At 45.3% G+C, this 24,271-nt stretch overlaps 1 protein-coding gene across 1 annotated transcript in view; it reads left to right on the forward strand.

The window, feature by feature from the left end:
- Positions 1-11,999, forward strand: part of CARD10 (caspase recruitment domain family member 10) — a 288,602-nt gene extending 276,603 nt beyond the window's left edge. Inside the window, exons 22-23 of the mRNA XM_086963072.1 lie at positions 2,443-2,558; positions 9,101-11,999. Coding sequence (XP_086819198.1) covers positions 2,443-2,558; positions 9,101-9,347 — 363 coding nt within the window. The 3' untranslated portion in view covers positions 9,348-11,999. The remainder of the gene's footprint in view (positions 1-2,442; positions 2,559-9,100) is intronic.
- The last annotated feature ends 12,272 nt before the right edge of the window (positions 12,000-24,271 follow it).

The raw sequence follows: 24,271 nt of genomic DNA on the forward strand, positions 1-24,271 counted from the left end.
TCTAGCACCGAAGCTCAACCCTCTACACTCGACGAGTGCTGCGTGGGGCCCTTCTGCTTGCTTTGGCTCGACGCGTTGGCCCGGTCACTTGCCAGCTGGCTTGTGGCCCCTGTGCCAGCGAAAACCTAAAACCGACTTGCGATTCTGGTTGCTCCGGACTTGCACCAGCTCCTCTGAAAAGGAGCACCTGCTCTGACCCTCTTGGTCTGAGTGAGAAGCAATCTTCCGGTGCTGCGTGGATTGCTCTTGCCAAGTGTTGTTTGCTCCAATCTTGAAGCCGACTGTGCCGACGGTGAGAGCCTGCGTGGGACAGATTGTGACCCGCTCCTGGACGTCGCAGATGCCCCAGAGCCCACGTGACAGCGGAGAGAAGCTCCTCGACAACCACCTGATTGCGCCCGACATTGCCTGGTTCCGTCCTGGTTCCACCCTGGTCACTGCTGAGTGACCCAGACTCTGTCCCCTCTGCTTTCAGGTACTTTTCTACTCTGATCCACCCTTGGATCCCACCGGACACTTCTCCTTCACATCGCCTGCAGCATCTTCAGCTTCAAGCACCAAGAACCTGCGTGTCAAAACCCGACGCCACTTCGACCCTATGCACCCGCTTCCTGTGGGTGAGGTAACATTGCAACGCCGGTGTTCCCACACTGGTACACATCTCTAGGGTCTGTGTCTAAAGTTTGGTTCCTCTAGGTTCAGCGGAAGTGTCCTTAAACTCTATTTGTGTAACTTTTACGCACCATTGACATTGCATTGGTGCAAGCCGCACTTTAAGTGCTGCACCCGAATCCCGCGGGCTTTTCCCGACCTCAGCATTGCTTGTCCTGACTGCTCCCAGCAATTCCCTAGGCCCTAGGCCTAACCACTGTTCGATTGGTATCTCTTATACCACTTTTTTAATGTATGGTTTGACTGGCCACCCGCCCTCATCCATAATTGTGCAACTTTGTATCTTATACTGTGCTTTTGATTTAACGCTTGTGCCCCTTTGCTCATAAAGAGTACTGGGGATTATTTTAGAAATAAACACATATATTTTTATAATATATACTTGTGTGGTGTCGTTTCATTTGATATTACAGGATTGTGATTGTTAAAACAGCTTGCTTAACACGACCTCTTGAGTTAAGCCTTTAAGGCTGCTTAGTCTATGCTACCATTAAGATAGCTTGTCTACAAGGTTGACTTACAACCAGACACCATAAGGGATTGTTTGGACTGATACAAGGTGGTTCCAGAATTGGAAACATCATATATCAGGCCAACTTCTCACAGGGAAGATGCACCAAGTATAATGCTGAGCCTGGGTGGTGTAGAGCAAACTGAATCCATGCTATCTTTGGGTATCTTGAAGCTGGATTCAAATAACAAAATGTACACTTTATCTAGCGTCTACTCACCGTTCTTCGCAGAGGCCGCCCCCGCAGGGGGCTTAAAGGGCTGGCGCCTTAACCCGCGCCGGCCCCCCCTCACAGAGAAACCGGTTCAGGGCAGTCCTTGAAGCGGGAAAGTCCGTGCCACCCCTCAGAACCCACCGCTAGCTGCGCCAGGCAGGTGCCGGGCCCGCCAGCCAATGGGGGCATCGTGGGGGTAAAACCCCCCAATAGGAGAGATGGGCCAGCTAGCCGGGTATGCAAAAAAGGGGGCATAAAGGAGCCGCGCCCGAGTCCAGTACACATCTCGGACCCGGGGCGGCGGTAGCACGCCGTTGGAATCTTGACCCACACCGAAGAACAGCAATGTCGCAGTGCTGGAACACGGGCAGCAATATGGCGGATAATGAAGAAAGCGATGGCAGAGAATAAGGAAAATATTGGTTGCTACGGAGGCACACCGTCGGGCGGTGTGTAAGAATGGGCACCGTCACACTGGGATGCCGAATGGCAGGGTGAGAGGCCAACCCACGAGAAAGGGGGTAGCAAACGGAGACGGCACTCGCTGCCCAGCCCCGCCGGTTGGCAGGACACAACAGAAACCAACAGGGTGGCGAGTATGGTCCTAACTCTGGGAAGGAAGCTACCCCGCGCACGGCAAGCGCTGAGGAAACCCAAAAGAACTAACGCACGAACTGCCAGTCCAAAGGGAACGGACGTCAAATGGGATCAGCAAACACGGACTGATGATTTATGACCATGTATGACAAATTACTAAATAATATTTTATGGCAAGAACTACACATGATGTATGACAAACAGTACTTCGCATGTATTGCAATAGAACTGCGGCCAACACTGACCACTAAATAACTAAAGCAGGAGTTGGCTTGTTCATTTAAGGGACGGGGGTAGGTCCTATGCATGCGTGTACAGACGCTGGTGGGGGCTGGGGCACAGTGCGAGGGTTATGCAAAAGCATGAGCAAATCACAGAAAATGACCTTACGATGATCGTGTGTAAAGTTGCCTTTTGGATTAAAATATTTGCAATGTTCCCATTTCAGAACAAACACTGCCTTCTGGAGCTTGGGGTTTCGGCGGTAAAGGAGTTAATCCGAAACAACATCTTCCCAATCGTTATCTACATTCGGGCAACAGACAAGAACCTGTTGAGACTCCAGTAAGTGCAGAGTTGGCAAAATGGAGCTGTGGGAGCCAGCAAGGGAGAACAGACTCTGATGAGAGTGCTGGTGGTGGGATGATGGAAGGGTCTGACTGGGACAAAAAAGGCACCAAAATAAAAGTGGCCCTTAATAGCGAACCAGATAGCTTGAAAAGTGGTTTGCGTTTGCAAATCAGGTCAGTTTTCAACTTAGAAAATATGGGTATTTTACTAGGAATAGGAGAATGGATACATTTGTGCTTGCTGCAGGTAATGTTTGTGGTAATATCAGAGAAATCAACAGCAAAAGCAGACCCACCTCAACATAAAACAGGCCCACAAGCTGCTTAAAAACCGGCCCACAGACTTATCTGTCAGACCAGCCCTTAGCTGCTGCCTGATTGCCCTATAGTCCAGTCCGAGCGTGGGTGATGGTCATGTGTGTTGTAGAGGTGGAGCGGAGACACTTCTTTCTTTCAGTACTCATTAGACATGGGTGAATTTACCTATAAATTCTGACATTCTGTAAAATTGACAAGGTTAAATTAAATATACATATATATTAAAACGGAGGAAATCTATGGGTGTGCTGAATTCCACATTTTGTAATTTCATTAAATTCCATGAGACTTTCACAAAGCTGCTGAAAAATATGCTTTCAGAGTCAAAGGCTGTGGCGGCTCAGGAGCGTCCCCCCACTGCTATTTCAGCAGTGCAAAAAATAAAAAAATTAAATGATAATAACAGCAGTTATTATCATTTTATTTTTCTATGTGGGAGTTGGGAGGGGCTGGGCTCTGTGACGCCAGAGCAGGGGAGGATCGGTTTGTACTCCTCTAGGGCCAGCCAAACCATCAAGCGCACTTGGCATGTTCTGGATTGGGCTGTGATGCACAGCCCTGTGGAGAACATGCCCAGGATCCCAGGAACTGCCTGAGCATCCAAACAGGACGCACAGACCAATCACAACATTGCTCCTGCAGCGCCGTGATTGGCTGGGTGAGTCCGATAGCCTGGTTTCTTCCGGTGCTAGAAGCAGATCCTGATGAGCAGGGAGGAGGAGAGACGTGTGGCGGCGGGAAAGGCGTGCGCTGGAGAAGGTAAAATATTTCCTTATTTATTTTTTCTAATCCACCCTCACCACTCCCATTCCAAGGCAGCGACCACTGCTCAAAGGTTCTTGGCCAATTATCTTTGAAGACTTTTTTCATACGAGCATTCATCTCACATAAAATAATATCGCAAGAAAGCGGGAGGAGACTGGTTTGAGCAGAATATGTTTGAGGTGAGAGTTTCCCGTGTGCAAAAAATGATGCAAAATTCAGATAAAATGCACATTTTACATAATGCAAAATTCAAGAATTTCTTGAATTTCACTGCGGAATTGAGATTCAGAAGAGCAGAGCTGCCAAAATCTTCTAATACACTCCTGACTAGCTAGATAGTGCAATTGTATACCAGTCCCCTTTCTCTTCACGCTGAACAGAATGTAAGGTGAACTTTTCTGCAATGAATACGGAGGCTGATTAACATCAGGGTTATAATGGGGAACTTAAATCAGGCTGTCAGGTGTATGACATAACACAATATGAACCTTTTTCTTTCGTAGCTTTGTATTACTTGTTGTGGGAAGGGGTTTTAGAGAAGGACATTGTATTTCCTTGGTGGGGTAAAAGATTGATTATTCAACTGCAAATGTAATACCTATCAGTTCATCAACCGATTCGTTGGCCACACGCAGAGATGATTTAGAGGGATCACTGACAAAATATATAATACAAAAATATAGAATACCCAAAATATCGAGGAGAAAATATAGAATGACAAAATATCGAAGTCCTATCTACAAACAGGTAAGTACAAAAATATTGAATCAAAAATATCGTTAAAAAAATAGTTAGTCAAAATATCGAATTTTTTTAAATGTCTTAAAAGTAATTTAAAATTAATGAAATAATAAATATAATTAACTAAAACATACTTGAAAATACTTAAATAACCTTAAAATTATTAAATAATTAATTTAAGTTAAAAAAATAAACATACAATTGTATTTTTTAACACACATATATATATATTAACATAATATTAATAAAAAATATACAATATTTTACAGTAGAATAGTGGGAGGGTAACATTTACTGTTACCACTCCAGTGAGTGCAACAGTAGGGTAAACATTGGATAGCGTAGGGGTAAAAATTACTACTCCCACTCCAGTGAGTGCAACAGTAGGGGCAGCGTTGGATAGCGTAGGGGTAAAAATTACTATTCCCACTCCAGTGAGTGGAACAGTAGGGAAAGCGTTGGATAGCGGGAGGGTAAAAATTACTATTCCCACTCCAGAGAGTGCAACAGTAGGGAAAGCGTTGGATAGCAGGAGGGTAAAAATTACTATTTCCACTCCAGAGAGTGCAACTGTAGAGAAAGCGTTGGATAGCGTAGGGGTAAAAATTACTATTCCCACTCCAGAGAGTGCAACAGTAGGGAAAGCGTTGGATAGCGTAAGGGTAAAAATTACTATTCCCACTCCAGAGAGTGCAACAGTAAAGAAAGCGTTGGATACCGTAGGGGTAAAAATTACTATTCCCACTCCAGAGAGTGCAACAGTAGGGTAAGCGTTGGATAGCGTAGAGGTAAAAAATACTATTCCCACTCCAGAGAGTGCAACAGTAGGGTAAGTGTTGGATAGCATAGGGGTAAAAATTACTATTCCCAGTCCAGAGAGTGCAACAGTAGGGAAAGCATTGGATAGCGTAGGGGTAAAAATTACTATTCCCACTCCAGAGAGTGCAACAGTAGGGAAAGCGTCGGATAGCGTAGGGGTAAAAATTACTATTCCCACTCCAGAGAGTGCAACAGTAGGGAAAGCCTTGGATAGCGTAGGGATAAAAATTACTATTCCCACTCTAGTGAGTTTAACAGTAGGGAAAATAAAGATTTAATATATTATTACAAATAAATTAAATATCAATACCAATAAAAAAATAATTAAAATAAATTACAAATTTAATATTATGTAATAATTATTAAAATTCCAAATAAATATTAGTAATTAAAATTAATTTCCTATTAATAGAAATTAATTAACAATTAACAATTAATTAACAATAAATTAAAAATCAATACCAATAAATAAATAAAAATGATTTACTTAATTACAATGAAATTACCACCCACCCTATTCCCCTATAAACCCACATCCCACTACGGAAAATAAATTAATAACATTAAAAACAAAAAAATAATTACCAATTAAAAAATAATTAATTACCAATTAATAATTAATTAACAATTAATTCAAAATGAATACCAATAAATAAATTAACATATTACAATTAAATTACTTCCCACCCTATTCCCCTATAAACCAACAACCCGTTACGGAAAATAAATTAATTAAATTAACATAATTATCAATTAATCAATTAATAAAAATGAATTACCAATTACAAATTAATTACCAAATAAAAGTTAATTAATTACCAATAAAAATTAATGAATTGCCAATTAAAAATTAATTAACAATTAATTCAAAATGAATACCAATAAATAAATTAACATATTTATTTAATTACAATTAAATTACTTCCCACCCTATTCCCCTATAAACCCACAACCCGTTACGGAAAATTAATTAATAACATTAACATAATTATCAATTAATCAATTAATAAAAATTAATTACCAATTAAAAATTAATTACCAAATAAAAGTTAATTAATTACCAATAAAAATTAATGAACAATTAATTCAAAATTAATACCCATTAATAAATTAACATATTTAATTAATTACAATTAAATTACTTCCCACCCTATTCCCTTTAAACCCACAACCCGCTACAGAATTAAATTACGCAAAAATTAAATAACATTAAAAAACACTTAAAAAAAAATCGATATTATTAAAAATTCGATATATTTTTATACCTATATTATATACTTCGATATTTCAACTTTCTATATTTTAAAAATCGATATTACATTACCTACCTTCAATTCGATATTTTTCACCACTATATTCTGTCCATTCGATATTTTGTCCATTCTATATTTTGACTTCGATATTAGTGCTATTCTATATTTTTGATTCGATATTATGTCTGTATACCGATTTAGAGGTCAGTTAAAGTATGGTGGGTAGTCGTACAGGTCAGTAGAGGTCTTTGCATCAGCATTCTCATTGATAGACAGCCCAGCGACCTAAGAGACGCCTGAAAAATAGATGGAGATCTCTATGCCTTCAGTGGAGCTGCTACCTCGGGCCGTGATGGTCACACAAATAGAAACTTCCTGGCGGTTGCCTCAATCTAAACATAGTGGGATGCAGAGGCGGCTCATTCGCAATGCCAGAGGAGCATCACCCTACTGAGAATGAAAAATAAAACGTCAATATAACAATGCTTTGTCGTTTTATTTTTCACTGGCAGTGATGCTGCAGAGTGTAGGGCAGGGCCAGGCAATCCTCTCAACACTAGGGAGGGAATGAGAGGAAGAGTGAAGGACACTTGTAAGTGTGCATGTCTGTTTGGCTGGCCCTCTTAGGCCGGTCAAACAGACATGCACACTTTAGAATTTCTCTACCCAGCAGTATTGTACAGCTGGGTGGAGAAATGGCACAGGTTCCCGGTCCCTTCGTGAGTGCTTAACCAAGCCGCTCAGATCAATCCAGGCCCTGCTCTCTGTCTGGATTGGGTGGAGAGTCTGGGATCCTGTGCTGGCCCAGCTCTTCTGGAAGAGGAGCATCGAGGCGTCCTGCAGACGGAGCGGCAGTGGGAGAAGCAGGTAAGTGTGTTTTTTTTTAATTATTTGCCGCCGCACTGCCCCCCATTTTATGTTGGCAGCATCCGCTGCTGGTGGAATGACTGTCAATATGACCTGATGGATTCTGGACGATGACTTGCCTGAGCAAAGGTTTTTTACGGCAGAGCCAAGTGTATCTAAACTGTCAGAAACCTGGTGCTTTTTCCAACTCTAAACAGAGCAGGTGAACCACAAGTTTATTGGAGCACGGAGCACTGCAGATTTACGACAGTGCACTGCTCAGCCAAACTCTAAATGACCCCCGCCTTAGTTTGCTCAGAGTGCTTTACGAGTTGGATTATGTAAATTTATAACGTTTTTAAACCACCAAGTTCTGTGAATTTTCTTCAAAACTCAACAAATGATGTGAAAATTGAATTGTGCTTTAAAAAAACAGCAAAAGTAGTTTTTGCAGAAAGAATTCTCATCAAAAAACAACTTTGGTCGTCTCTTGAAAGAAAAGTATTTATATTATTTCTGCTAAAAAAAATGATTTAAAAAATGGATGATCCAGGTGATGTTTTGAAGTTTTAAAAACTTTTCAAAACATTTCCAAACTGCAACATTTGGCAATCTCACAAAACTTTGTGGGTGAAATTGGAATTTCACCCACATTCATTAGAGGCTTCCTATATGTGTGAAAATCCATATTGACTAGTGCCCGTTATACCTTCTTGAGCAGGTCCCCATATACTTCATTATTTATAACAAACATAGTTACATGGTTTGCTGCCGTTGGAAAGACATTACCACTTTTCATATAGGTTCTCCAGCTTAAGACCAATTAAGGAAATGATGGATATGTTTCCCCACCTCTAGCCATTTCTTCTTTGAATGATCTCATGAGCCTACATTTTCAGCCATGGCCCGTGGAAGGAGTTTTGGTGGGGTGGAGAGGTGGGCGGGGGAGGGGCAGGGTGGGGGGTGCTAAAAACTGGAGTATGGATAATTGAAGGTAAGTAAACAATTTAATAAATAAAACAAATTTCGTAGCTAGATACCAGCAAACTACATTTTGCTACAAAAGAGTAATCATGTGAAATTGTAATGGAATTTTATTAAATTTGATGTAAAAAATACACAATTTGCACATCGCTATACATGCCAGAAAAGGGGAATGTGAACCAGAAACTGAACAGTTGCTGACACCTGCGGTGGGGCGGAGAGGCAGGGCGGGGGAGGGGCAGGGTGGGGGGTGCTAAAAACTGGAGTATGGATAATTGAAGGTAAGTAAACAATTTAATAAATAAAACAAATTTCGTAGCGCACCCTGCATCACATTTTGTTTTTGGGCTTCTGGTGCGAGAGTGCTTACACTGGGGGCAAAGTATGTACATTGGCTGTAAAATAGGTAGCATATGACTGGCAGGTGTCAGCACTGTTCAGTTTCGGGTTCACATTCCCTTTTTCTGGCATGTATAGCGATGTGCAAATTGTGTATTTTTTACATCAAATTTTGTAAAATTCCATGACAATTTCACATGATTATGCTTTTGTAGCAAAATGTGTTTTGCTGGTATCTAGCATCACTTTTTTTTTACTTGACCTCGTACCTCAAGCAAAAAACTCTTGCGAATTACTAGAAGGAGACCATTTTTATGTGAGGTGTGCTCTCCGGTAAAAAAATGTCATGGAAAATCATGTAATGCGAAATCTCAAGAAATTTTGCGCAACTCAAAATTTTGTAATTTCACTGGCATAATTACTCTTAGGTCCAGGCCCACTGACAAATCTCTTCTCTCTTTTCCCACCCCAGGAAGCTGCTGCAACCTCCAATCCTGAACCCTCCTGACATGCTCAGAAAGGCCCACCAAGAGGCAGATGCCCTCTCAAGTTTGCCCTACCCCTGGGCCTGCCTGGAGCCCAAGAGCAGCTCCCACTCAGAGGAGATGGTGAAGTCCTTGAGAAGCCTTATATTCCAGGAACAGCCAAAGCTGCTCTGGGTCGATGAGGACAAGCTGAAAGAGCAAGAGGGGGAGAATCTACAAGAGAAGACCGCTTGAGGAAATCAAACTTCTTGTGAGAAGGTTGCAGCAGAGTGATTTCTGCTGGTGATTGTTGTGAGCAAACCTCAGCTTCTGGGTCACCAAGTGCCAGGACTGGACTCAGATGCAGAAGAACACCTCATTGGATATAATATAAGCAGAGACTCTCTCAGAAGGACACCTTTTTCTGGGACAGGATATGAACAAAAGCCCACAGAATGACAGCAGAAAGTGGAGGGCATGAACAAAGGTTGTCCAGGGGACACAACTGAGGATATCGGTGCACAGGCACTTCTGCAGCATGACAAAAGACAAGGTGTGAGCTAGTTCCAGCGGAGTGATACCTCCTAGGACTAAACATGTGCAAATATTTTTGAGGGAAATACGACACCCAGGACAAGGTTTGAGAAGAAGCGCTATAGGACAGACGTTGCAAAGGATGGTGTGAGAGCAGTGGTCAACAACTGGGGCCATAAGTGACACGAATGGACAACTCTTAGAGCAAGGTGAGAGCAGAGACATAATACGCCACAGGGCAGGGCCTGAACAGAGCACTTCAGGATAGCAACCCTATTGGACATGGTGTGAGCAGAGAATACATTGGACAGGATATTCGCATAGAGTAACACGTCATCGGACATGTGAGCAGAGCACCATAGTCCAACACCACAGAAAGCAGGGTGAGGGAAGAGCACCTGAGACTAACACCCAATTGCAAACGGTTTGATAAAAGTTCCTTAATTTAAAAACATAATTGGACAGAGTTTGAGCAGAGCACCTGAGGGTCAATGCCCCATTGAACAGGGTGTGAGAAGAGCACCTCAGAATAACACCCCAGAGAGTACAGAGGGTGCTGAATAGCTAAGAATTTCACATCTTATGACAGAGTGTGAGTGGAGCACTCAGGGGAACACCGCCCTGGACAAAATGTGAGCAGAGGGCCTCAGGTTACACCTCCTAGGAGAGAGTGTCTACAGGGCACCTAGGATCACACATGATTGAACAAGGAGTGAGCCTTCTACCTCAGGGCAACAACTGGTAATAACCAGAGTGTGCATAGAGCAAATCAGGGCAACACTTGAAAGGGCAGGGGTGAGTAGAGCACCTTAGAGTAACAACCCTCTGGACAATGCGTGAGAGCTTCTCGGGTGTGCTCAGTGGTCCTCAGAAGCACAGCTTCTAGGGCATTCTCTCTGAGCCCAGATGCAGAGCGGGGAACTGCACAGGTCAAAGGAGAGGATGTGAGAAGGGATCCTCACAGGGATATTCTTAAGACCATATGTGAGAACAGACCTTTACAAACCACCTCGCAGAACTTGGGTTTAAAGAGACCCACAGAGGAATTCACCCGTCCTTAAAGCAGACCCCGACAGAATCCCATGTGTTGTAAGCCTGCAGGGGACCTTCAGATAGCGCTTTTCTAACGGTGCAGCAATGTATTTGTATAGCATAGGAAAATAAAATAGTACCTCATATACCCTCAGGAGTGGAGCTTCTGGGAGTGTGAGGTTTAACAATAGAGATGGGGAGCTGCACCACAGGTAGTTCACCTTCTTCAGGAGAAGAGATGTCGGCCCAACGCATTCCCCTTCCATAGAGCCTCAGAGGGCCTGCTTGGCTCTCTAGAAGGATAGAGAGGAGACACCGACAAAGTATTCCTCGAAAGGGGACAACAGAGCTTTTCTTAAGCAGGCTGTAAGTCACTTAGAAACTCCTGCTAAAGACACACTCAATCCCTTGACGTCTTGCATACTTACAGTACAGCCTATTCAAAGGCTAATTGCTATAATTGCAACAAGCAAAAATTCAAATTCTATTATATGATCCGTTGGTGTGGTCCACTCACTTCCTTTATAAGTTTTCACTTTATGTGCATTCTGCAACTTTTTTTTTTTAATGGTGCACAAATTAACAGGCTTCGTTTTGTACCTTCTGGAGGTCTGTCTGTTAATGGGTAAGGAAGCCCTTGTTGGCAAGATGGGTGTGCTGCTGAATGTGTTCAATGATGGAATGTGTTGGTAGCATCTTACACAAATCTATCTTCTTTCTCTGTATCAGGATCAGGGCTTCAGAAGGAGCCATACCCTTTCAAACATTAGGAGCAGTTTATGCAGGCAACATCTCTAAATGGTCTCAATTGGTCTTTGCAAGTCTGGGTGCAATTTAAGCGTGTGCTAAACTTTTTGAAGTTGGCTTTTGACAACTTTGTGGAGATTTTTTAGACTTCGCCAGCTACAAAACATTGGCGTAATTTTTTTTAAAAACGTAGATGCTGTAATAAATCAAGTAAATAATATTTTGCTTAATAAAATCTCTTCCTTATACACTTCTTATACAGAGAAACTCTCTCACAAAATAGTTTTTTTGCAGAAAAAACGTTTAGAATTTTCCCAGAGGTTACATTTTGTAAAGTTGACAAAGGTCACAACTTTGCGAAGTTGCAAGCTGTTGACTTAAGCAAATCTTTGCAAGCAGAATTTAGGGGGAAGTAGGTAATCATGATGTATGTATTATTGGTACTGAGACTGTGTTTGTACCTATTGTAATTGCTGTATATATTCATTTTGCACCCCTGATTAATTTCAGAAAAGGGAACAAAACACGTTGGCTGGGCTGACGAGAATTTTAACTATGATGTAGTTCTTCAATAAACTGGTTTTATCCACAACAGAAGAGGCGTTTGTAGCGAGATTTTTATACCCCTAATTTTTTTAATTTGAAATATATGTTGTCTTCATTCGGATGATAATTGAACTGTGCTCTGATTAAAACAATATTCAGTGTGCTTCCTCTGAAATAGAGTTTTTGCAATTCTCGTGTTGCCCTTCCCTCTCTGGTTACTGTACACGGGGATTATAGGGGTGGCTGTCTGACTTTCTAAGTTTTTTACTTGTTCTTAAGACTGTTTTAAGCCACTCAGGCATGTCAGACATTTCTGTGGGCCCCAAGTCAAAAACATCATGCAGAAACACCTGTTAAAAAAGTATTATCGAGGAAAGAGATTACATAGCAGCTCCTGCAGCAGCAACTACCTAGTGTCAAAGCCATGTTAGCTGCTTCATTATTAATAAACAGGATAGGCTTGATTCAAAATCTTTAAATAAACTTTGCAGCACAAGTGCGGGGCCTTGGGCAGCGATGGGGGAATAACACCCCCTTGCCCCCTCTGGCTGTCCGATGGCCCCGAAGCCAGGATACATGGGTCTGATTTATGAAGGTTATTCCTTACCCCTAGGCAATCTTAAAATTAACTCAAAGCAGAAAAGACAACCCTAAACTGTGTTGTTTTCCTGAGGTTATTCCCTAATTTAAAGGAGTCTTATGAGAATCCTAAAAGAGGAAATGTTGGCCTCTTTTACTATGGTTATTCCCCTAAACCAGAACATAACTACTTGTAAATCTAGGTAATTTTCCCTGGTTTAAGACAGTTTTAAGGCTATCGTAAGCCAGGGAAAACCTTGCAAACTCAGACCAGATGTGTTTATTTTTTTAATCAATACATTCTTTATATAGCTTATAAACATAATTATAGTTTAATAGTTAATGCCTCCTTTACGAGGTTCTCTTAAATATTTATCGGCTTTTGCAAGGTTGTTTTTGCAGCCTAGCCTTCTTAATAAAACCATATACTTTTGTGGGGTCTCTTAGTAATGTGATCACTTATGTTGTTTTGGAGTGAAAAAAGTATGAACTGCTGGAGAGGGCTTAGCTAGGAAACCCCCAGTGCACTTTCAGGCCACATTCAGAGCTGCAGCTGGCACTTAATAGTAAAACCTGAGAGGAAGGGGTTAAACCTATGCAGAGAGATCAAATCTCAAAGCAGGAAGGTGCCATTAGTCTTGTTAAAATAGGACTTTTCACTGGGCGCAGCATCAAGTATTTTAGATTGTATCTGATTTGGGACTCAGTAAAATGTTAGTTGTCTTCTTGACCAGCAATGGTTCAAGGATGTTCAGCGTTCCAGGCGAACAAGTTACTTACCTTTGGTAACGCCTTATCTGGTAGAGACTATATCTAGCTGCAGATTCCTTACCTTTGAATTTCTCCCAGGCATCAGATTGCACCTGGAAGATTTTCCATGAGCAATAAAAACCCTGTGTGCCAGTAGATGTCGTCGATCGGCTCCGTGTCCGTCATCGTCCGTGCCGGGACTGACGTTGCAGAACCTATTTAGGCACCAACCAGGCATGCTGATGTCAGTTTCTTTTTACAACTTTCCACCTAAGAAGCACATAGCCATGAAAAACACTGGCCACAGGTGACTAGGACCATGACAGGGATCAGTCTTATCCCTAGAAATCCATTCGCAGAGCGGGGAGGATGGGTGGGCCAGTAAGTAATCTGAGTCTAGCTATAGTGTCTACCAGATAAAGCGTTACCAACTTGTTCATCTGACCGAGACTTCTAGCCACAGATTCCTTACCTTTGAATAGATAAGCAAGCAATACCAACCCGGAGGAGGACCTGCAAACTAATTTCAAATGAGAAATACATGCAGGACCAAACGGGCAAAGTGCCCATCCCTGCGGACCTGACTGTCCAGACAGTAATGTTTGGTGAATGTGTGCAGGAAAGCCCACGTTGCTGCCTGGCATATATCCAGGACCAGAACTCTGCATGCTAACGCAGTGGTCACAGCTTTAGCTTTGGTGGAATGAGCCCGCAAACCCACAGGAGGTTGCTTCTTTGCTAGTGCATTGCAGATTTTGATGCAGAGCATGACCTATCTGGAGATGGTCCACTCTGCGCGCCCAGCCTTTCTTCGCATCAACATACCTCATCAAGAGTTGATAATCCATCCAGAGTTCTTGTGTGCTAACACGGTAGAATGATAACACTCTTTTTGAGTCGAGGCGGTGGAGTCGCTCCTCTTCTTTAGAGGGATGTGGAGGAGCATAAAAGGTAGGCAGGGTAACAGATTGCCTACATGAGGGGACAATTGTGGAGAGGCTCAAAAGGAACACACATTAGAAAAGTTCAAACTAATTGAAGGTCACACTGAGGCATAATGAATGGTGAAAGAGGAAAGAGCTGAGTAAGACCTTTGAGAAACCTATATACAATAGAGGACTTGAATAAAGAAATTGGGTTAGAGAACTGGAAGAAGGCAGAAATGGCATATAGATATCCCTTAAGAGGTCCCAGAGCAGAGCCTGCTGGGCAAGGGAACGATTTAAGAGTACAGATTTAAAAAGAGAAGCAGAAAGAGGATCTCTAGTTTTTTCTGCACACCATGCCATATATATTTTTTCCAACTGCAGCCGTATATCGTCTTGGTGGAAGGACTCCTGGCTGCCAGGATGACATTACAGATTAAGTGAGAAAGGTCGAAAGCTGTCAACTGTAGCCGCTCAATCTCCATGCAAGAAGGCGAGAGTGGGCAGGTTTGGGCGAAGATCCCTCCCCTGCTGCTTTGACAGAAGATCTTCCCGAAGGAGCAGCCTGATCAGGGAGGGTCGATGACCTTGCTCAGTAGCTCAGGATACCAGGCTCTCTGTGCCCAGTTCAGAGCCACAAGGATAACTTTGGTCCAGTCAGTCTTGATCTTCTTCAGAACTCTAAGTAAGAGTGGTATGGGCGTAAAGGAGGTCTGAACTCCACTCAGGACGAAAGGTGTCTCTGGGCGAGAGCTGCCTTGGAAACTCCACTGCTGACATTGCACATTCTCGGCAGAGGGGAACTGATCTAACCAACACTGCTGAAAGAGAACTTGGGTCACCTCTGGCTGGAGATGCCATTTGTGATATTCTAAGCATCTTGAGGCTGAGTTAATCGTCTCTAGCGTTCAGAGAGCTCACCCGATGTTGAACCATAGGCTATGTCCAGAGGCACCGGGCCTCTTGACAAAGGGTCCACATTCCTACCCCACCCTGTTTGTTGCAGTAACACATGGAGATAGTCTTGTGTGTGAATACCTGCACTGGCCTTCCCTTGATGGAGGGTAGAAAGGCTTTCAATGCCAGTCGGATCGCATGGATCTTCAGCACGCTGATGTGGAATCTGGATTCTGCCGGAGACCAGAGTCCTCTGAACTCCATCTCCTCTCCCAGATGACAACCTCATCCCAGGAGTGGTGCATCCTTGTCAGATCTGTTTTGGGAGGCAAAAGGGTCTGCCTCTGACCCAATCACAGTTCGTTAACCTCGACTGAAGATCTTGCACAGTTCCCTCCAAGATATGGACCATGTCAGAGATTTCCCTGATGCTGCGTCCACTGAAACTTCAGGATCTGCTGCACAGCCAGCATATGTCATCTGGTATGTGTCACTAGCAGGATGCAGGAGGCCATGAGGCCCAGCAGCCCTCAAAGTCAGTCTCACCGAAACCCAGAATAGCGGCTGAAACATTGGTATTGTAGCCAGAATATCATGGACTCGTCGTTCGGGAGGATAAGCCCAAAACTGTACAGAACCAGAACCACTCTGATGAAAGGGAGCATCTGAGAGCAAGTTAGGTGTAACTTCGGCACATTGATATTTAATCGCATCGAGTGCAGAAGGTTTGTCCTAGTCTGGAGGTGAGTAATGACAGCCTGGGGCGAGCCCACCTTTAACAGCCAGTTGTCGAGATAGAAAGAGACTGGTACCCTTGTTCTCCGCAGATGAGCTACAACCACTGCTACTTGGTGATCACTCGAGGGGCGCTGATCAGGTCAAAGAGGAGCATGATGAACTGAAAATGCTCACGGCCTACAGTAAACCGCAGATAGCACCAGTGGGCAGGCAGGACAGGAAAACCTGAGCCAGTGTGAGCATTTTGAATTCCTCCTTCTTCAGGAAGAGATTGAGAGATCGCAGATATAAAATAGGGAGGCCTTTGTCCTTTAGGGAACCAGCAATTTCTGTGACTAGCAACCACAGCCTACTTCTGGCACTGGAAACCTCTATATGGCTCCCTGGGCCCTGAGAGCCGTGACCTCCTCACGAAGAAGGGATAGATGATCTTCCATCAGTCGGTCGTGAGATGGTGGCATGGTGGGAGGGGTAGTGTTGAAGGGGAAGGAGTAGACCCTTCGGCAATCTGCAAAACCCACCTGCCTGATGTTATGGACTCACAACAGCTAGATATGGTGTGACACCCAAGGGATTTGCTCTGAACCGATTTGGTCATGAGCAAAAGGAAACTCCCTAATTTCTATTGGCTACCTACTAAATGCTAACTCCCAGAACAAGGGCAATTCCAAGAATTGGACGAGGTAGGCGCACTCATATAATGTGCCATGCTTTATCATTTGCCACCTCGTCCCACCCTAGTGAGAAGATACCACCAGGGCGAACTCAGTCTCGGGGGAAGGGAGGGGGGAGTAGTACTTAAAAAATAGCTTCTTTTTTCAGGATAAAATCTTTGAATCCAGTTTTTTGGTTAAAAAAGCCTTAGAATACACAAAAGTATCCCTGATTAAGGTGGTATCCCAGGCTTGTTTTAAAACACCAGAAGGTGAAATTAGGAGGCATGTGATGGTATAATGACCTGTATGCATCTCTGATTGGGTAATAATCTCATGCCAACATGTTTTTGCCTATAAATAGCCGAACGGTCTTAGGCTTTCATCAGGGCTAAATCTATGCATCTCTAACCAGAAGAAACCACACAAGTATGGGTGGCGGAGCTTGCCTGGCTCGAAAATGGCTGCACCTCCACTGCAATCCGCCATTTATCTGATCATCTCTCACCTTGGATCGTCGCTGCTATGGCACCTGCGGCCTCCTGAGCCCTCGTCCCGTCCGGGGTTGTGCCTGTGTGCCCTGGATCTCCGCTGGAAGCGGCTGTGCTGCTGATTCGTGAGCGCGGCGTGTTGCGGCCTACCTCCAGCACGTTCACGTGTGACACCGGCTGGGCCTTCTGCTTCCTGGGCCGCGGCTGTGACATCTCTTCCGGTGGCTGTTCTTGCCTGGCCCGTGATCGCGGAGGATCTCCTGTGCCCTGCTGCCGGCCTGTGCGGAGCTCCCTGGAGGTGCAGGGACTGCGGCGCTGCTGCTGATCGGAGGCGGGCTGTGACGGCTTGTTGCAGACTGCATAGGAGCTTGGGGGGCGGAGCGGCCGCTGCTGATCTGCCGCGCCAGTGGAGGTGACATGCGTCGGCTGTGCTCCACTGCGGCTGTGGTGACAATGATAGTAGCTGGCGGAGACCCCTGGGAAGGTTAGACTCGCTTTTGCTGCGCTGCTGGGGGCCGTCTGGCTTCCTGCTTTTCTGGGTGATACATGTGTTTTCCGGCAGCCCTTCTCCTCTGCTGAGCTGCGCTCTGGGCTTAGAGTGGTGCGTTACCTGTGGCGAAAGCTAATACACCTGCCTGTGCAACCCTGCTCAGCGACTGAGGCCTCTATGCTCCTGTAGCATACTTTACTTTCATCCATTGGCTCTTTCATGCTTGGCGCTGGGGCTGGTAGTGTGCGCAGAATCTTGGTGCTGGAAGTTTGCTGCTCTGAGATGCTGCGCCCATGTGACAATACTTCTCTCTACTCTGGCTCAGGCGCACGCTCTGCACTGATATCTTCTCCTGCCTGCATTCTTGGATAGTCTTATGCTGGCCGTCTTCTCCTGGGTGCAGTGTTCGTCTCGCCCCTACTATCCTGCTTCTTCTGGGTTGCTCTTTAGCCACTCTTGGTCTCCACCTCGCTGCCGCATACAGGGTGTGCCCTCCTGGGTTGTACATTGTGCGCAGATCTGGCAATGGGGAAGCCTGGCAAGTCCCAGCCCAAGCTCAATATTGAGCAGCACAAGTCACAACGCAACGAGGAGGCGGCAGATAGCGAGCTTTCCGAGACAAACACCCCCGCGGACGACCCTGTTAGTGACATCAAGCAGATAATTGCATCTATGCAGAAGGGGCTCACTGCCATTGACTCAAAAATAGATACATTAGCCTACAGGATGGACAGGCTGTCCAAGAGGGTTGACAAACATTCAGAGCGTATAGACATAGCAGAGCGCCGAATAACTGAAATTGAGGATGCTTAAACCGATGCTGGCGGCACGCAGAAAAGGGTAGAGAGCACATTGACTGCATTGCAAGATCGGGCAGAGGACCTGGAGGACCGGTCATGTTGCAGCAACCTCCACATTACGGGCCTGGCGGAGTCTGAGGCGACCGGGAATATGGAGGCATTCGTGGAGAAGCTTTTGACCAACCTGCTAGGTGCAGAAACTTTTTCCCATTTATTTGTTGTCGAGAGAGCGCATCGATCTCTTGGCTCTCGCCCCCAGCCTGGTGCTCCGCCTCGGCCTATAATTGCTAAACTCTTAAACTACCGGGACAGAGATGCAGCATTGGGCAAGGCACGAGAACTCAGTATTTGCAATACGAGGGCTCTTCTATCTCCCTGTTCCCGGATTTCACTCTCAAGGTGCAGGAGGCCAGGTGACAATTCATACCCTTGAAAAGGAAACTGCGTGACCAACACATCGAGTACGCTATAATATATCCAGCACGTCTCAAAGCTCTGTTTGATGGTAAACCCTGGATATATTCAGACACGCAGTCCATACAGAAAGCATTTCGTGAGTGGGAGAAAGCGGGCAAACGTGTGAAGGATCAGAATGCCACTCCTGTACCGGATGACGCACCAGGAAGTCTGGTTGACAATGACTGAAATATTGTTGGCACACTGTACATGTAATTATGTCAGGTTTGCATGTTTTTGAAATAGATCTGCATGGTCATAATGGTACGTATGCTTCGCCTGCCTGCTTTTTGCGGGATGGCTAATATGTTTAGTTAAGATATGTTGGTGGGAGCTCTCTCCAGGATAGCTTCTTTCTGATGACATTGACTCCCACCTTTGATGCTGTCCCTTAATGGGGAGGGGGGGCTTTATATTTCTATTCCAATAGGTGTTTTTGTTTAGTACGCTATTGTTAACCACATGGTTGCTGGGTAACATCTGCCCTACTGAGTTTACCGCTGTATTATTTCCAATTTTTGAGGGTGTCTATGTTATTTTAGGCCTGTTTGTATCATGGTCGATGTTTTTGGGGGTTTATGGGAGAGTGTATGCTCGTCTTTGCCAAGTTGGGGAGTGCAAGGCTTGGGTGGGGGGGATATGTGTAGGGGGATTGCTTTGTTTTATTCTTTTCTTATCTCTGTTATTTATCACATGCTCACTTACTGTGTGCATGGTGGGAGGGGTGGGTGGCAGGGTGCTGGGCGGAAGTCACACTTTATACACTTATGGTTGCCATGACAGAACACCAGACTAGGGCCAACTTGCCCAAGCAATTGACCTTCTTGTCGTGGAACGTTCGTGGTTTAAATGACCATCGCAAGGTGCGGAAAGTTATTGCATACCTGAAACATAAAGAGATTGACATTGCATTGCTCCAAGAGACACATTTGCCTTACTTACAGCGCTACTTACTGGTGGCAAATCGGCAGGGATTTCACATGCTGCTTGTTTCACGTCCCATTCTAGGGGTGTAATGACATGGCTTAACCCTTAGGCAGGTTTCAAACTAGAATCAATAATGACAGACCCTGCAGGAAGATATGTACTGTCCCGATGCTATAGCCCAGAGTGGGAATTCCTAGTTGTCAACTCATATGGTCCGAACTATGACGATCCAGGGTTTTATCGCTCCTTGCTTACCTTACTTAAAGATCGTTGTTCTCTCCCGATATTCTGGGGGGGTGATTTTAATTGTATAATGGACACAACTCTTGACCGCTCTAAGGGTCCCACTCGTCCTCTATCTGCCTCGGCGAAAGCAGTGGAGGACATTGCAGTGCAACTTCAGCTGGCGGATGTCTGGCGGTCTTGTTCAGGTGAACGTGGAGGTACAGACATTATTCTTCGCAATATAACATTTACACGTGAATTGACTATTGGTTTATTTCACAATCTCTGTTGCCCAAGGTACTGGATTGCGCTGTCCTGGCCAGCTCCTTTTCGGACCATTCCCTAATCACAGTCAAGATTGCTGTGCCCCCTCACTCCCCTCCTCCATTCCTGTGTCGCTCTAGCACTGCTTATGGCCAAGAGGCGGATGGCCTGCCTTTGGGGCAGGGGGCGGCCACCCAAATTTAAGGAATGGATAACTGATTTAGTGACTTGCCAGGAGCGGCTCACTACATACGCTGAATTACTGCCTAGTGCTTCAAAGCCTAGAGATATCTGGGCCCACTTAACATGTTACCTACTGGCACACCCTCGTACCCCCACATAGATTAAAGAAGAGACACCTATGCCCCGATAAGTCTGGAAATTGCCCGACGTGCAGAAAAGTCGAATGTTGGTTGGGATGCGGAGACCAGTTATGATAGATGTAGGCTACAGGTTATATAAGATCGCCTTTATCATATAAGCAAGGTATGATATGGTGAACATGTGATATCTAGGAACGAGTTGTGATGTGGCCTTTATGCCAGCCCCTAGAAAATTGTTAATGTAATGAGATTCTTAGCCATTTAATATGTGCAGAAATTTCATATTGTATACACCACGGATGCGGAAGACACATAGATTGTATCAGAGGATGCTCGAAGAGATGCTATCAATGCTTGTTGTATGTTTAAAAACTAATAAAAAAGAAGTTAAAAAAAGTCTTAACTACGAATATGCCTTTACTACTCCTGCGCATCATGCGTTGTTAAGGTCTGTATGGTAAACACATCAGTTGTTAAGACTTGACAGGTAAGTCTTAACCACCCTACCCCAGCCCTGAGTCCTCAAACTACTCCCCTCCCTCCTAAAAACCAACCTCCTACCCCTGAGCACTAAAAACTACCCTCACCTCCCAAGACCTAAAAACTACCCCTCCTTCCCCTGAGCCTTAAAACTGCCCTGCCCCTTTAAGCCATAAAAGTATTATGAACCCTACTCCTTGCTCTGAGCCTTGAAACGGCCGCAAGCCACCGCCTTGACACCTAAAACTCCCCTGTCAGTCCTAAGAAACCTCCCCCGCCCTGAAAACTACCCACCAGCCCTGAAAACTACCCCAATCCTAAAACTACCCGAAATTCCCGTGCCCTGAAAACTACCCTGAACCCTTTCAGCCCTGAAAACTTCCTCGAACTCCCAGCCCTGAAAACTACCACAAACCCCCCAACCTTGAAAACTACCTTGAACCATCCTGCCCTGAAAACTACCCCGAACCCCCACAGTCCTGAAAACTACACGGAACCCACCCAGGCTTGAAAACTACCCCGACCACCCCCCAGCCCTGAAAACTACGTGAACCATCCAAACTACAGCCCCAAAACCCAGCACAGCCCCAGCTCCACTTACTTTACTGCGTAGTGTCCTGTCTCGATCCTTCCTGCTGCTTGGCTGCTTCCTGCTTCCACCAGAGAGCAGCTAGATCACGCACTGCCTTAACCATGCATATGCGTGGTTAAGGCATATGTGTGGTTAAGGTAAGCGCTGTGCCGCTTGCGTAGTCAGAACACATATGGCTGAGGCCATGGCGTTTCTACTGTTTCCGGTGTCCTTGGCACTCTTGCTGCATCACTGATGTCTCTCATCTTAGCACGCGAAGGTTGCAGCTTCATTTACCCCTAACTTCTGCTGCCAAAGATGTGAAGAGTTGCGAATGTTCACCTGGTAATCGTTGAGCTCTTCCAGGGTGGCCGATTCTGATGCTCGGTTTTGTACCCCCAGGTGTTTCTGTATCTCTTTCGTAGAAGGCCATGCTGAGATTGTGTAGCAGGAGTTGGGTGAGTTTATACCTGTGCGCTGGCAAGACGGGTCGGACTGGCAGTTTATCTTAATGGGCATTTCCAGGAGAGGGGCTCTAGATGCTGGAGTGCCCATGCCCCAGCCGCCTCTGTCCCTCTGTCCAGCTCCCAGGTGTTTGTTGCAGCAGGTACAGCGTAGTTACAAGAGAAAGAGAGCGAGAGAAAGAGATTTTTAAGTTGAAGGTGCCTGTGCTATTCGACAGGTCTAGAATTTTCCAAGTCCTGTTTTTTAGGTGAGGACCCTTAGCCGTCGTTCAGCTCTTTTTCGAAGCACATACTGCATACACCTGGCGGGAGCGTGCAGGGGCGCGCCACAAGCACAATTGTGTGCTTCGAAAAAGAGCAGACTGCTCTCCCAAGCGCGCGCGTCTCGCTCCGCCTCTCCATCTTGCTCGCACTTCTTGTTTTTTCTTCCTTACGCAGTACGTTACTTCCCGGATGGAGTTGGTCGTGGTTGTAAATACTATAGCATTTAATCCCTGACAAAGCTTTGCTCTATGATTAATTTCACACAGATTTTTGCACGCGAGCCACGCACACATGCCCCGAATACCCGCGACTGGGCACTGGAGCAGGGCATTGGCCTCTGCACCCCCGCTGTCCCCTCACCCGAAACGGCAATAAATAACAAAACCTTCAACAAACCGACTCACCGCATGAGAAGCCAAGCCTTTGCCCGGCGAAAACAACAGCACTCCGACGCCAGACCAGGCCTCTGGCCCGCCAAGATACACGCACGACCAAAGGCCACCCAAACGGCGTCAGAGTGGTGAGGGGACAGCGGACAATAATAATAATAATAATAATGATGAAACATTTATTGAGAACCTGGCTGCACAAAACTGTGTGTCCCCGCGCTAACTGCAAGATGCAAACCCATCGAGAGGAACCTGGTCCGAGGATCGGCGTAGGGATTATTGTTTAGGGAACAGGTGAGTTTTTAATTTGGCTCTGAATCTCATTTCGGAGGGCTCCATCCGCAAGTGGATCGGCAGAGCATTCCAGTACTTAGTGGCCAAATAACGGAAGGACTTTCCTCCCATTTTAGCTTTTGTGATGCGAGGGACTTTGAATAGCATCATGCCCGACGATCTCAAATCTCTCATCGGACGGTGAATGGTGATGAGACCTTTCAGATAGCCGGGGCCTTTATTCTGGGCAATGCGGTGAGCATAACAGAGAGTCTTGAATATAATTCTCTCTTTAATAGGGAGCCAGTGGAGTTTAGCAAGCGTGTTTTTAGTGGAGGCTTTCCGAGGGAGACCGAGCACCAATCGCGCTGCTGAATTCTGTACACATTGTAATTGGTGCAGTCCCTTCTGATTCAGGCCTAACAAGAGAACATTACCATAGTCCAGGTGAGGAGATATTAAAGCATGAACTATGGTTTTTCTAGCTTCGGTCGGCAAGAGGTCAAGTACTTTACGAAGTACTTTTAATATGCCGAAGCATTTGCTTGTCACCTTATTCACATGGGTTTTGCCTGAGAGGTCGGCGTCCAACATAACGCCTAGATTTTTCACCTTCTCCACAGGAGTAGGCAATTCCCCTAGTTCGCTAGGCCACCATGCATGAGACCAAGCAGAGACAGCTTTTCCTACTATCAGCACCTCTGTCTTGTCTCCATTTAGACGGAGGCAGTTAGTGTTCATCCAAGTAGCTATCGCTGACATACAGTTTGAGAAGTTGGTAGCTAGTTCTCTGCTGTCTGGAGTTAGTTTGAACACCAACTGGGTGTCGTCAGCGTAGCTGACAATGCCCACCCCAAATTCCTCCGCAATGTGTGCCAGGGGTTCCATGTAGATGTTAAATAATGTTGGGCTCAAGCTAGAGCCCTGTGGAACCCAATGGCTAACACTGCAAGGCGATGATTTAAAGGGTGGGCAGTGAAGTTGGAACGTTCTGTCAGTGAGGTAGGACTGGAACCAGGTGAGAGCTAGGCCCTTTACTCCCATGTCCGAGAGCCGAGACAACAGCGTTGAGTGCAGCACGGTATCAAACGCTGCACTTAAGTCCAATAAGACCAGCGCTGCTGTCTCTCCCTCATCCACCATGTTCCGGATATGTTCAGTCGAATACAGGACTGCTGATTCGGTTGAGTGGCCTGATCTAAACCCTGACTGGGAGGGGTGGAGGAGAGCTTCTTTCTCCAGAAACTCCATGAGTTGTATATTTGCCACCTTTTCTATGATTTTGGCACAGAAAGAGAGGAGCGAGATCGGCCTTAAATTTTGGAGTTGAGAAATTGGGATATTTGGTTTCTTTTTTAAG

Source organism: Lissotriton vulgaris, chromosome 1_1 (genome assembly GCF_964263255.1).
Source record: "Lissotriton vulgaris chromosome 1_1, aLisVul1.2, whole genome shotgun sequence".
In the NCBI taxonomy this organism is placed as follows: domain Eukaryota; kingdom Metazoa; phylum Chordata; class Amphibia; order Caudata; family Salamandridae; genus Lissotriton; species Lissotriton vulgaris.